At 38.9% G+C, this 15,739-nt stretch overlaps 1 protein-coding gene across 1 annotated transcript in view; it reads right to left on the bottom strand.

The window, feature by feature from the left end:
• FOCAD (focadhesin) overlaps window positions 1-15,739 on the bottom strand; it is a 148,216-nt gene that overhangs the window by 35,437 nt on the left and 97,040 nt on the right. The window contains exons 19-25 of the mRNA XM_042447659.1: window positions 14,952-15,044; window positions 12,731-12,819; window positions 10,411-10,452; window positions 9,679-9,787; window positions 9,007-9,123; window positions 5,394-5,632; window positions 3,204-3,293 (exon numbers count right to left, since the gene is read on the bottom strand). Coding sequence (XP_042303593.1) covers window positions 3,204-3,293; window positions 5,394-5,632; window positions 9,007-9,123; window positions 9,679-9,787; window positions 10,411-10,452; window positions 12,731-12,819; window positions 14,952-15,044 — 779 coding nt within the window. The remainder of the gene's footprint in view (window positions 1-3,203; window positions 3,294-5,393; window positions 5,633-9,006; window positions 9,124-9,678; window positions 9,788-10,410; window positions 10,453-12,730; window positions 12,820-14,951; window positions 15,045-15,739) is intronic.

Below are 15,739 nucleotides of genomic sequence, written 5' to 3'. Positions count from 1 at the left end.
CTCAAAATGACGTGCCCTAGTTTCTAACCACCTTTGCATTTTTTTGAACAGGTCTATGTAAGCATGGGGGGGAATCCCTGTTTATTTATCTTTTATGCTTTAAGCAATTTTATAAAACCTCATTTTTATTTTGTCACTGTCTCACAGCAGTCACATTGATAACTACTTTTGCTGGTAGCATTCTTCTTCACTGCAGTCTGTGTTTTGTGGTGTGTATCAAGCTGTTGGCGACTTATGGTGACGCCTAAATTTCCTGGGTTTTCTTGACAAGGAATACTCAGAGGTGGTTTGGCCAGTCCCTTCCTCAAAATATAGTCTAGAGGATCTGGTATTCACTGCAGTTTCCCATCCAAGAATTAAACTAGGACTGGCTCTGCTTAGGTTCTAGGACCAGAAGGGACCTGGTAATTTAGGGTATATTCTGTATTTTTACTGTAAAAATATACATGGATATACACAACCAAAAATAGTAACCTGCCTGCCAGTCTTAATCCTCCACTCCACTTGTTTTGGGGTCCCTGAATAGAACTGTTTAAGATGAGTATATGTTTCAATTAGCAGAAACTTCTGGATGGTGAAAAAGAACTTTTTGCTTGACTCTTCTCAACCTTAAGAGATGCAGGAGACTTCCTAACTGATTAGTGGAGTAGACACAAGACAGGATCCAAGAAAAGGCTTGGAGTGATTCTTCCTGCACTCACTCTGACCTGACATACAAACTGCTTTTCCAATTGGAGCAAAAGACAAGGCTAATCTGGCTAACCTGTCAAATGGTTTGAACTGTTTAGCTGCTTTCTATTTTAAGAAGTGGATGGAGTGTGAGTGATTGTTCAATCAGAACTGCCTGAATAGTTCAGATTATGACCTTCTACTATACCTGAGGAGTTTTAAGAATTTTGGAAACTAAAAGAAACTTGTCAAAGAAAGGCCCCACAAATATACCTTGACACTTTTATCAATGAACCTCGGCTTGAGCAAATTCAGAAAAACCCAGAGAAAATAAAGTCAGCTATGACAGATAAGACTGTGCTCTGTTAAGCTCAAACTTGCTTTCAGTTTGGTGGTAACTAATTAAAAATTACTAGTAACTAGTTATTAATTTCCTCATTTCCTTTACCCAGTAACAAAAGTATAACTATATGTGTCCATATGCACCAAACCCTACTATTGCCATTCTTACGTCACAAGGCTGTGGGCCCATCCACATGGGGTGCAGCCTCGTGATGTACGGGCGCCTGAGCATCAAAAAAGGAGCTGCCTAGAGCAGCTCCTTTTGGAGAGTGCGTCTGTGCTGCAGCATGCAGATGCTGCAGCACAGACCTGGGGCTTACGGGGGCGACTTCTAGCCTCCCGTCTGTACTACCCCTTTGTTAAAAAGGCAGTGTATCCAGACTGATTTTACAAAGAACAGAAAGTTACAGATTTTATTCCTGTTCTTTCTGATTCTATTATGGAGATCTATAAATATTTTGTTTATCCCAAAATATTTTCTGACTGTTCCCAGCACAGAGACCAGCTTCCCATGTCAGTTTATTTTAAACCAGATTAAAATAAGAAAGAACAGGAACAGTATCTCGGACCTTTCAATCAGTATAGAAATCTGTATGGAGTTGAAGAGCATCACAGGATCCATTTAATAAATGCCTACAATTTAAATTTTGGGAATGCAACTTGAAAGCCACCTCTAACAGAAGTGAAGGCTTTCACATCTAAGCATTGCTTCCTGAGATATGCCAACTGCCTTAATGGCCATTAAAATATCTCAAACTATATTCAAGGCCCATGCAGATTTAAGCATCTTTCAGTTGGCATTTTTGGTGTGATGTACATTTTCCTCAACTTCCCAACCTCCCAGATCTTTCCCTTTGACACCTGGAATGTCAACCCGCTGCTCAGCAGACCTAAAAAAGTTCCCTTTCATCCAGACTTTATATCCTATCTCCAGCTGTTAATTTAACAGAATAGTTCTTCCAGATAAAGGAGCAGTGTGAGACAGCTGCTCCTGCAGCTCAGACAGTATTGTCAGCGCATGCACTTTCTAATAGCAGGCTCTGCGGCTGCTACACTCAACTCTACACTGTGCAGTTACCAAGGAAAGCTTCAAAAGTGCTTCTCATTAATGAATCAGTAAATGGATGATGTCTTGATGATACCGGCTGCCATGTATTGCCCACTGGGCCACATTTAATGAACAAGATCTTCGTTGCTCTAAGCCCGACATCTACCTTGCTGCAACAAATTTATCCTAGTTGTGTATATACGTATTTCTGCTAAGATTTTGGCAGGTCAGCTAATAAATAAGCATGCACATTAATCCATTCATAAGACCAAGAGAGAGCATATTCAATATGAGAAACATATTCAAGACACATATATTTTATGCAGCATGTTACAAAGGAATGTGTAGATTGTGTTATACCTATAACATCTATGAAACTCTTCCATATCTGTGGCAGTGGGGGGAGCAATAAAAGTTTCTATCTTTAATATAATATTATAGATATATACATATACACATGTCTGAGTCAGCATGCAATGCTCTGAATTTTGAACTAGGACTGCAGAAGACCAAGTTTCAAATCCTCATTCAACCATGAAAACCCACTGGGTAACCTTAGGGAAGTCACATTATTTCAGCCTAATAGGGAGGCAATGATAAAGCTTCTCTGAATAAAACTTGCCAAAGAAAAAATAGTGTCACTGTAAGTTGGATCTTATGGCTGCCATAAGTGGGAGTCAAGGTAAAAGAACATAATGTGAAGTCACATCACCATATAGGTATGGTAATTTGGTAGCTGGAGGAATCCTGGGAGTTAAATCTTTTTTTTAAAAAGCTTGTGAGCTTTTCAATAGGCACTTTGAATTGTGCTCCAAACTCATCTGGAATCCACCGCAGGTGTAAGACTGATAGGATGCTGTCTCAATGCCCCATCCCATTGCATGTTTTGTGTGAATATATATGTTTTTAATTCTTCAGATAGTGTTCAATACCAGCAGACTGCATACACAAACTAGGATGTTTTATCCAAGAACATTTCTTTCAAAATTATGCTTAGTTTGATATATCTTATGCTCACAATGCTCTTTAGAAGTCTGAGGCCAGGACAGCCATCACAAAATAGACATTTAAATGTAGGGCCCTTCATTCCATATTTACATCTACACCACAAATCACAACGTTGACTACTATACTATGTACTTACTTGTACTCTAGACTTGTGTCAAAACAGCAGTCTTCTAATGCATTCAGAGACTTCATCATTAAGGGATTCGTTTGTTTATCAGATATATCACTAAAAGAATTTTGAAAAAATCAAGAAATAATATTGTTACTTGCATCATATTCATTTGCATTTCTTCTCTCTTTTTCAGAATAGTCTGCTAATAACAACTTTTAAGATGTGCTTTCCCAGATGATAATTACCAGACTATACAATTTACACAACATGTGTGGACATAGCCACAGAACTTACACAAATAGCCAGCCACCACTGAGAGCAGTGTCACATTAGAGAAATTCAGCTTTACAAGACATGTTAATTCTCTTTCACTGTGGACCAATATCTCTTATTTGAAGAAGAAAAAAAACAGAAAGAGAGGATAGTTTTTTGTAGTTTTTTCAGGCTATGTGGCCATGTTCTAGAAGACTTTCTTCTTGACGTTTCGCCAGCATCTTCAGAGAATGCTTGTCTGGAAAGGTGTTGGGTATATAGTGTATATACTGTGTGACCCTGGGAATGCAGGAGTAATTTGCATGTGTATTGTTCTGTTGCTAATGGCAGGCCTCAGGCTGGGAGGCTAATGCAAAAGAGGAGGATTAGTGTCTGCTTGATTAGTGCTCATTGTCTGCTGGGAAGCCCCTGACCCTGGGAGATTTCTCATTTGCATTTGTGGAGTCTTCATCTTGCTATTTTTCAGGACTGGTAGCCAAACCTTGTTTACTTTAAGGGTTTCCTCTTTCCTGTTGCAATTGTCCAGGTGTTTGTGGATTTCAATGGCTTCCCTGTGCATCCTGACATGGTAGTGGTTGGCATGGTCCAGAATTTCAGTGTTTTCAAACAGTATTTTATGTCCAGGATGGTTTGTAAGATGTTCTGCTACAGTTGACTTTTTTCTGGCTGACCCAGTCTACAGTGTCTCTCGTGTTCCTTGATTCTTAATTAATTAATATGTTTTATTTATATACCGCTATTCCAAAGATCATAGCGGTGAACATCAAGTAAGCTAATTAGCAAGTAAGCTAATTTGCCCCCAACAATCTGGGTACTCATTTTAGCGACCTCGGAAGGATGCAAGCCTGAGTCGAGCTTGGGCCCTTTTGCCTTCTTGAACTCGCAACCTTGTGGTTTTGAGTGAATGGCCGCAGTACAGGCATTTAACCACTGCGCCACCAGGCACCTGTGCACACTGTGTTTGGTGGTCCCTGTGTAGACTTGTCCGCAGCTGCATGTTATGCGGTAAATTCCCGTGGCTGTGAGAGGGTCTCTCTGGTCCTTGGCTGAGCAAAGCATTTGCTGGATTTTCTTCATCGGTTTGTAAACCATTTCAAGGTTGTGTTTCCTCACCAGTTTCCTTATTCTGTCTGTGACTCCTTTGATGTATGGTAAAAATACCTTCCCTTTGGGTGGTTGTTTGTCTTCCCTCCTCTGGGTTTTTCTGGGCCTGGCAACCCTTCTGATGTCTCAGCTGGAGTAACCATTAGCCTGTGGAGCCCGGTCCAGGTGCTTCAGTTCATCTTCCAAGAAGTGGGGTTCACAGATCCGTTTTGCCTGGTCTACCATTGTTTTTATTGTGCTTCTTTTTTGTCCTGAGTGATGGTTGGAGTTCCTGTGCAGGTATCTACCTGTATGTGTACCCCAACATCCAATTCACTATGGAAAAAGAAAAGGAAGGAACACTGCCATTCTTGGATGTCCTAGTCATCCGCAAAATAAACCAACGTTTGGGTCACATGGTATACAGAAAACCTACACATACAGACAGAAAAGGACTTCACTATGAATTCAGTTTTTCATGGGATGACTTTTTTGTTAATCTGTGCTAGCCCAGAAGGTCCCAGGAGCAAAAAAAAAATGCAGATCTATTTAAACTATCCATTCTAGTTTCCATGACATAATGAAGGGGGCAATGCAATCAGTGTTTTTTTCACACTGGATGTAACATGAGAAGAACCCTCAAATCAGTCTGTGAAAAGCATTTAAAGCTGCAGTGCTGGAGAAGCAGATGAAGCTGGTGGACCAAGCAACTAATTTATAAAAGAGAATGAAATAATCTTGTGGAGCGCCTCGAAAACTGTTATGTGCAGAAAGCTAAACATGTCACTCTGCATAATGTTATTGTCTCACATGGGGAAGGGAGTTATTTACACACCTGCTGTACAAGGTAATCCATACCTGACTTTCTCTTTGCAGAGCCGTGAAACAAACATCCCCAAAGCAAGGCCCATGTGAATTTGAACAGCCTGAGACTCATCTGCATTTGGTTTCCCAGGTAACAGAGCAATCAGTAAATTCAGGACTTCCTCAACCTTTTCCTTGTAGGATACAATAAAAACAGGCACCAAAAGAGACAAAGCAGTCGCTGCACAGGACCGAGCAATAGCACTCGCTGTATTTTCACCAGAGTAGGATTTCTAGGAGACAAAATATAATTCCAAAAAATTCTTGATCTCATTCCTTTTGCTATAGGGGCGGGGGATATTATAATTTACAACACTCTAGGAAATATTTTTTAAGAAAATGAAAAAAAGAAACATAAGCAAAAGTTGAACGGTGCTTTATTTGACAACACAATTGCGCCACAGTTGGCCCTTCTTATACAGGATTTTTTTATACACGGATTCGAGCATCCATGATTTGAAAATGTTCAAAAAAAGTATAAATTTCAAACATCAAGCCTTGATTTTTCCATTTTTTATAAGGGACACCATTTTGCTATGTCATTATATTTAATGGGACTTGAGCATCCACGGATTTTGTTATCCACGGGGGATCTTTGAACCAAACCCCAGCGAATAACAAGGGTCCACTGTACTATGTTTTAAAATCCTGAAATATGCAAGTAATGTGTTTTCTAGATGGAAAATAGAACTACACCTAAAAATATCCCAGATGGGACTGAATGACCCTGTTTCTGTGTAAGTGTAAATAAAAATTGTCACTATGAATGTTAATTAATTCAATAATTATAGCTTTACTGGAATTTAAAGTCTGCGGGGTGGGGGCATTCTACACCTACAGAATAGCTTTATTAAGGGCTGAAATATTTGCAATACTAGCAGAGAAGTCAAAATTCAAGGTGATTAAAGGGCTTTAAAATTAATAATCATTCCAAGATTTTAATATATATGTGTATGTGTTTTTTTAAGAATGGTAATCCTCCCCCACACTTTGGACAATCAAGGAAGGTTATATCATTTAGAGAAAAAGCCGAATTCTGCCTCCCTCCTCTCAGTGAGTAAACAAAGCAATACAACCTTAAAATACATATTAAGATTACAATCGTATAATACTTACCAAAGCCCCACCAAGCTAAATCAAACTTACTTCTGAGTATACATGTATAGGTATACATTGTAATAAACACAATATCACCCCTACCCCACCCCACACTAACAGTATGATGACTTGATTACACAAACACAAACAGAAATGGATAGCTAGAAATAAAAAAGAGATACCAAATCAAACAAGAGGCATTGGGATGGCAAGTGACATTTGTGAGAAAACTGTGGGATTTATCCCCATAAATATGGGGAAAGCATACTGTTTATAATGAATTTATTAAATACACACACACACACACACAGAGTGCAATACAACTTGAAGTATTCATGCTGGGTATCTCAAGTAATCCTTTGGGAACAATTTGGAGTCCAGATGCCTCAGGCAATTAACAACCAGATGTACAGTACCTCTCTGGCAAGTTAAAAACTTTCACCCATCAACAGAATACTACTGCAGCTACTCAGGACCAACTAACAAGAAGATCATGTCAAAGCAAGAGATCCTTCCATAGTGGACAGCCCATTTGAACGTGTGGTTGGCAAATCCCCCTGTGACATTTGGTGACAGGTCTTCAATAAGCCACTTACTGGAGCAGTAGTGACAATTATAGGATTTCCAAACAGAAAACTGGTGACAGCCCCTGTACCTTTAATGGTTTTGTAGAAGGCATTCCAGCTGATGTTGTTTGTCAGGCAGCATATAATAAGCAACACCTGTTGAAATTCCCTTTTCTACACAGTCATTAAAGGCACAAAAGCCCTCTCCAGTTTTATCTCTGGCAACCCTAATAACAAACAACTCTCATTCACCCTTCTATCCTTACAGAGTTACTAGGTTAAGTAGAACAATATACGTCATAGACACACACAGTCTTTGTACATCAGGACAACCTGATTTACCTGGAGCTTTGTAACAATCCCATACCTCAATTGAGGAAACAGAGTGATTGGTTTCAATGGCCCGTTACAGACCGCCCAAAAGGGGCTGTCTTGGGCCGCTGCCGGTTGCAGCGCGGAGGAGCCGCAGCAGCCAAACCGTGCGACTCCTCCGCGCTGCAGAAATCGCACTCCTTCTGGCAACGCGGAAGAGCCGCCGCAAGTGCCAAAGTGCGCACTCGCGACAGCTCTTCCGGGTTTAGACATCCGGACGCTGTGCGTCCGTTACGTCAAGATGGCCGCGCCCGTCTGTATAGGGCGCCGCCATCTTGCCGTACGGAATACGCGCGAGGGGCAAGGCGCGTCCAGAAGCGCCGCCCCTTGCGCGTATTCCTGGCGCAACGACGGCGCCGCTTAGACCCGTCTGTAAGGCGCCAATATTTCAGTAAGGTAAAGAAGCTCTCCTTCATTGCTGCCTCAGAACTACCAGCACAAAAAAGCTACAAAAAGGAACTACCTATGCTCTAAACCCATGTGGGAAAATATGAAGAAAGGGGGAAGTGTGTAGAACTATGGAAGCAGCATATTACAATCTTGCTTGTGCACCCATGGCCAATTCTGTAGAGACATATTCTGAAAATATACACAACTGCTCACCACTCTTCCCAGAAATCAGAAATAATAAGTTCCAGAAAAAGGAAAAAAAAAAGTGGCATTTGTTCCTGAAGTTAAATGAACTTCTCTTCTTATATCTTAGAAGAAAGAGCCTGAACTGTCGTTATTTTCCGGGCCAAAAGTCACCTCTGGTGACATTCACTCCACAGTCTGAAACGAACCACAACCAATTCTTGTTAAGTGCCATCAAGTCACTTTTGATTTATGTCGACTCCATGAATAAGAGACCTCCAGGTAACCCTATCATCAACAGGCTTGGGCAAGATATTAAAATAATGCCCTTGCCCTCAATTTGGATTTGGAAGTCCATCAAAGTGATCTAAGACCTCATCTAAGGCAGGAGGCAGCAACATTTGACCCTCCAGACATTTTGTCCAACAACTCCTGTCAGTACCACGCAACAAGGCCTGTGGTAATGGATTTTGGGAGTTGTAGTCCAAAGGTTATCCATCCCAGATTAATTTTTTGTTTCAACCTGTGAGGATGAAATAAAATTATCACCCATAAATCTTACCCATGTATATCATATTCTTCATGTCACAACACTGTCAGTTTCTGAATTATCTTAGCCTTGCTTTATATCTACCTACAATACCCCGGGGGGGGGGATCCTAAATGTTATGAAGGAGAGGGACAGAACTCAAAATGGTGATGGACCTTTTGACATCTGCAGCCTCAAGCTGCTTGCAAGATGTAGTCTGGCTCCCAGTCACCTCTAACTTGTCTACTGCTGCTCACCCAACTTAAGACTCACTTCCAATTTCACTCCATTATCTTTCCCAATAATTCATTTCTTCCACACCACAGCATCACCTCACACTGTCCCTATGCAGGAGAGGTTCATGTTCCAAGGAAGACTGTGAAATTCAAACCTATTTCTTCTCCACCTATTAACAAGGTGCAATAACCATTCATTTCAACTTTTCCATGTAAAATGTATGCAGACCTACCTGGTAAAACCATGGGAAGACTTGGCCTTTGGGGCGATAATGACTATCTACAATGCTAAGCAGCGTATCAATCACCATGGAGATCCAGTGCTTTGTCAAAAGAAAGTCTGGCTCAGTCTGAAGGCAACAACAAAAGAGTCATAAGAACCTAATAGCCCAAACTCAACTAAATATTTGCCCATTTATTTTTAACTTCAGCACATGTTTCCCTTAAGAACAAAAATTCAACAGCTATTGCCCTAATTCTGAGAAGCTTTCTGTTATTCGAAAGGCAGAAATTATCCAAATTTTAGCAATGTTTAGTATTGGACATAATTACAGAAACTGCAAAGTAATAAAGGGAGGGGAGGAAAACAGTCTCCAAGCATCAGTTGGAGGTATAAATACTTTAACACAGAAGGTATACAGAAGTATTGATGTCAATGGAATTTTCTTCTAGGCAGTTATGATTAAGACTGAAATCTTAATAGACAAAATGTGTACATTTTGCCAGTTATCATATTAAGCTTTAATAACTAATAACCTGTCCATTTTTCAATAAAATTTCAGACAAATTAATTTAAATCTGGCCTATCTGATTGCATTCTGTATCAAAAGCAGTGCAGAAGAGACTTCATATTTAAGTATGCTTGTTGAACATTATGACATAGAGATAAAGGAGTTTTAACTCACATCAAACTGTTTTTCCATGTCTGAAGAAAGCCCTTTCTCATGTTTGGCTACAACAACTGCAAGACCTGTTAAGGCTAGGAGACAATTTCCTTTTACCACTGGGCTTTCCCTGTTGAAAGCAATTCGTCAGTTGTAAATGAAAGTAGGAGAAAACACCAGCAAAATGTGTGTGGCAGGAGGGTGAACAGAATTCAAATAATCAGGTAGGTCATAAATGACTAGACACAGTTATACATTCCATCTGGTGTTCAAGAATAAAACATCAGATTGCTTCTTACATTTTACAGTTACACAGCAAAAACTTATCCTATAACTTATTGTCATAATGTAATGTAGTTATGCATCAATTATTTGGGAAAGGAATTAATTGGAAAAAAAACTTAATTTGTAACTACTGGTAGTTACTTCCAAGCTCTGACTTCAGGAGTACATTTTGGTTCAAAACTTGGCTATACACATCAAATCATATCAAGGTTAGCTTTTCAGGTAAGCAGAGCGAACAATTTTTGTAAAGGGTTTTGGCTCAGAATAACAAAAAGCAGGAAGTTCTGCGAGGAGAGGCTCACCAGGCCGAAGCTTGGAAAGACGTCTGGATGTTACAAATTAAACTCATTTTTAGAATGTCCTGTATACCAAGAAAGTGGAAATCTACCTACCGTAATCAGACTATTTTACATTGAGTGAGAAAACACATCTTATAAAAAATATTCTTGTTAAGAAAAAAAATCTTACTTTGAAGCACCCTTGATTACATCAGTCAGCATATCTCTGACCCTATTAAAAGAGGAAAACAAGAAGCAATATCTGTAAAGTCATGTTATTGCACTGGTGTGGATATACTAATGAAAACAATGTATACATTTCACTGGGTATCCACAAGCCTTTAGATAGCCTCAAAGTTTTTGAAAGGAGTGGCAAACAAGATCCTATTAATGGGGTGATGGATTTGCAGTATTCTGTTATAAATTTATTCCTCCATCCTGCCAGCATTTGGGCCTAACTTAGAGGTTTTGTTTCTTGCCTATAAACCCCTAGCCAGCCTGAAACTAGGACATCTGAAAGACTCATTCCTTCAAAATAAACCTGCCTGCAGTTTGCAATTTTCTGCAAAAGTCCTGTTTTGTTTCTTCAGGAAGATAAACTAGCTTAGAAGGAACAGGGAACTGTGCCTTTTCTGTCGCTACAACATGACTGTGGAACTTCCTTCCTGAGTAGGTTCATTTGGATTCATCCTTGTTCCCTTTCAGGTGGTCAGTTAAAACATTTGGTTCCATATTTAAAAACAAAGAGACAAAGAAGAGTTGAGTTATATTCCTGGGATGGTCTGAAGGTAACTCTGCTTTTAACCTGGTTGTTGTTAGAGTAGAAAAGTAATATATCTCTTTAAATAAGGAAATAAATAAATAGAAATGGCCCTCAGGATTATGCTCTGTACTTATTTGGGCCTGTTGCACTTAGTTAATTTCATCTGAAATTTGCCCCAAGAAGAGGGAAATCAGTATACTAACATTCAGTTTCTGTTTATAATGAAAATAAAGAAATCCAGCAATATTTATTGTTGCCGCTGTGTGCTTTCAAGTCATTTCCAACTTACAGCAATCCTAAAATGAACCTAACACGAGGTTTTCTTTGCAAAATTTGTTCAAAAGGGATTTGTTTTTGCCTTTCTCTAAGGCTGAGAGAGTGTGCCCTGTCCAAGGCCACCCAGTGGTTTTCCATGATCAACTAGGGAACTGAAACCTGGTCTCCAGGGTCGTATCCAATGCTCAAACATCATGCTGGCTTTCAAAATAACTACATTCAGCCCTACATCCAAAGCTCTCAGGATGGTTCACAATAAGACAATAAATAATAACAGTAATTTTAAAAGACTAAAAATATATTAACTAATTTGTCAGTCAAAAACCAGGCTATGTAAAACGATTTAAAGCCATTTAAAACAGTACCAACCAGAACACATGGGCAAACTAAATAAAATCAGTTAGGCTTTTTATTGCTAACAAGTACAAACACAAATAAACAGAGCTTGCATTCTGCAAAGATGACCAGACCTTTCTATCTACTACTGGAAACAGCCACACTTTAAACTGACTTTAAGTGGATAGAAAATGCAGGGGCAATGGAATACCCACAGTGCAACAATGAAGTTGGAGACTTTATTGTAAGATAAACATGGTTCCTGTTGTGGATGCGTAGGTCTATAGGTGTAATAATTTCCAGCTTTATAGTTAGCACAAAAGCAATTCTGTTTTTTCACAGTACAGATCAAATTCTTTGAGCACTCTGTAGTTATTGTGGTGTGATGCATTATGAGTCTTGGCTTCTAGACAGCAAGAAAAACTAATCATTTTTGACATGTTTTAAAGTGGAAATCATGCAGCCTTCCAGATGTTGTTGGACTACAAGTTCCTGCAGCTCTAGCCAGAATAACCAATGGTAATGAAATCTGGGAGTTGTAGTCCAACCACATCTGGAAGGTGACATTACTCTCATCCCTGGTTTAAAGGCTCAACATATTAAACACACACACATATTGTGAAAGAGAGATAGAGAGAATGCATAGGCAAACTAATTGGGTACATTTTAATGGTGACAGGAGAGATTTTTTTCAATAAATAACCCACACACCCAGCTATGCTGAACACTCTATATAAGACATGAACGGTTTAGCATCACTGTCATATTAATGCTGTCTTTTAAAAGTACCTTTTCCATCACTATTCATCACTTGGACACTCAGAAAGAGATTTCTATACTAAAGCAAAGCAAGCAAAGGTCACCACTCCCCATGGTCATCATTTTCCAGCCAGAAGAAGAAGTACAAGATGAAGAAGGGCAGTAGCTGCTGGTAAGTCAATAAAGTCTTCTTACCTACAATACATTGTCTTTGTTATTTCCTTTTACAGCAAAAGATCATATCTGGTTTCCATCATTAACACTTATACAGTCAGGGAAACGTGCAACTCTGAATCCTTTGAAGTGCCCTCCTTGCTTTTTTCCTACTTACCCACCACTATTTCAAATGACGAGGAGCAGACAGGCATTCCCTTACCAGAGCCAGGCTGTAAATTGTTTGTATTGCACTTCTTCAGGTCCCTCTTTTCCATGCTTTAACTGCATCTCCAACTCAGCTTGCCTTCCCTTGTACAATCACAACATAAATCAGCAGGAGACCTTACATAGGTAGCAATCCAAAGATTTCTATGGGGAACACTTGCATAACAGATGTAACCTTTCCCCTGAGGTCCACTCTACAATCACATCAAATTGCCCTTTATAGAGCCTTCTAGCATAATAAACTGTGTGTTAAGTGATGAAATCTGAGTTTTTACTTTTTGAGGATTGTGGATGTACTTATGCCACAAGCCTATATAAAACCACTTAGTCCCATTAATGCCATTCATTGTCTTTGAGCCTAACACTCTTGGATATTTGGACATTTCTGCGGCCATGTGGGCTTGGGAATTAGAATCACAATGATATTGGGAAAGTAAAACCTCCCTATACCATTAAAAATAATTTGTTATGTGATTTGTTCTTCCCGTAGTTCATCTACCTAAGTACTGTAGTTAAAAAGAACATTTATAGGCCCTGTTGAAACATCATTTCTTAGATCACAATTCTAAAATCTACAAGAAAGTTTCCCAAGTAAATAGAATAGGAAAATAGGAATAAGAGACTTCTTAAAAACCCTTTTCTACATGTGTGGTGAGATGATTTAAAGATTAAAAATTTCTGTTTTATATGAGTTATTAAGTCTTTGTGGGAAAGTATGTGAGAATAAACTTACTGTCAGTAATTCATCATACTTAAGTAGTATGCCTACTGACATCATGTGATACTAAAAACGGATTCTAAAACGGAAATAATGATTTCTAAAGGTAGGTTCCTATTATAGTGAGAGCTGTATGGTGAATTTGCATTACTAATGCTATCTCTTCAGTCATTGAGACTTGGATGGATATGTGTTATCCCAGTCTTGTGGGTAAACCAACATATGCATATACCTGTATTATGGTATGCTCCAAAACTTCTTTTGAAAACTGATTAAAATGAATTCAACCCACTTTGAACTACTCATAAGAAAGGAATAGGCTGAACTAAACAAAAAGTTAATATTGTATTATCTTTTTAAAATGAAGTAGGGAATGAAATTCAGTCATATTAACACAAGTTGAACATCCCTTATCCAGAGTTCTGAAATCCCAAATACTCCAAAATCCAACATTGTCCATATGGATAGCTGAGATAGTGACACCTTTGCCTTCTGATGGTTCAGTGCACACAAACTTTGTTTCATATACAAAGTTATTAAAAAATATTGTGTATAAAATTACCTCCAGGCTATGTGTATAAGGTGTATACAAAACATAAATTAATTTCATTTTTAGACTTAGGTCCCATCTTCAAGATATCTCATTATGTACAGTATATGCAAATAGTCCAAAATTCAAAAAGATCCAAAATCAAAAACACTTCTGTTCCCAAGCATTTTGGATAATGGAGACTCAAACTGTATACCCAAAATCTGGAGATGAAAGATATTATGCTGGATCTTGGAATCTTTGACAATACCTGGATTCTTTGTAGCTCTTACAACCATTTGTGTGTGTATGTCTGTATGTTAAATTCAGACATAGGATTCTATTTATAATTGCATCCAACCAGACTTCCACTCACATAGAGAGATTTCTCTTCTTCACTTCAATGTGTCTGCTCCAGGCAGTCCCTCATCCCTCCATAGCAGATGGGGAGAGTGATGCATAGGGGGAAAGGGAATTTCATTCCATTAGCAGATTCTGTTCTGCTGGTTGAAATCTTAACCACTGATTTTGAGTCAAGGTGGCTGATTATAATAAGGATGGCTGGATGAAAAGTAGACAAGGTGCATTACTGTTGAACATATGTATCCAGTCAACATAGCTGGCTGGATGTCATCCATCCAGATATAAATACATGCACCGGAAGGGCAAGCACAGCCCAATGGGGCCAATGCTCAATCCATCCCTGTTAGAGGCTAGAGGGATGCTTGCGGTGTCCATGCCCTCTCCTGGTACTTTGCGTCTGACTAGATACAACTCTCAGTTAAAAGTGAGATCAATAGAACTTACAACTACAACCAACCCCTTATTCTTTACGTGAGAACTAATTAATCAGAGAGTTATCAGCTGGCAGGAAGAGATAATTCTCCTCAAACCATTCTCAATCAGATTTGAAAATAAATCCCACAACCCTATATATGAAGGTTACAGGGAGGAATCAAGTCTTTATACCTGTAAAATGGCATGATATGTTCTCTCCATAAATCCTGCCCAGGACTGAGGCAGCAGCAGAGAGCGGTGCCACTCTGAAGGCTGAATGTTTACCTGCATAACCAAACAAAAGAGACTTGTGTATGTCAAAGAACAAAACAAAAATAAGGAAATGCTTTAAATCACTGAGATGAGAAAACACAATTCACATTTAGATTAGGAGTTTGACCAATGACACTCTGTGCACTGTCCATTTCAATCTAGATTGGTAGACTTCCTTTTTACAGCATTTTCCATACAAAGAGACCGTGGTCCAAATAATTGCACAACTAATTCTGAAAGGCTAGCTGTCTTCTGGAGGCTTGCATTCTTCCATCACAGATAGCAAATTCCTTCTGGAACTGAGGCTGCAAATCCTGTGTTTACTTATCTAGGACTAAGTCCCACTGAATTTACTTTGGAGAAAACAGCCATAAATATTGCAAGGGGATGAGGCTTTCAAAAAGTAGTTTGTATCGCAAAATAAATATATTTCATTCAAATTCAAAACGTCTAAACCCTTCTGGGTGTGCTCATGGCTCATGGTTTGGTGTATGTAAACCAGTCTTCTGGATCCCAGTTACGGTTTCCATAGTAAAGTCAATCTCTTTCATCTAATAGGCTGCATTGAAATTTGACCATTTAAATTATCAAGTGTATTAATAATTTTCAATATAATCCATAACATGCAGTAAAAAGTCCAATAATTTATACGCCTAAAAAAACTTCTTACCATCTAAGCATGTTAACCAAATCACATATCTTGATTG

Source organism: Sceloporus undulatus, chromosome 2, assembly GCF_019175285.1.
Source record: "Sceloporus undulatus isolate JIND9_A2432 ecotype Alabama chromosome 2, SceUnd_v1.1, whole genome shotgun sequence".
Taxonomy (NCBI): Eukaryota; Metazoa; Chordata; class Lepidosauria; order Squamata; family Phrynosomatidae; genus Sceloporus; species Sceloporus undulatus.
The sequence above is the reverse complement of the archived record's forward strand: the minus strand, read 5'-3'. Positions and strand labels throughout refer to the sequence as shown.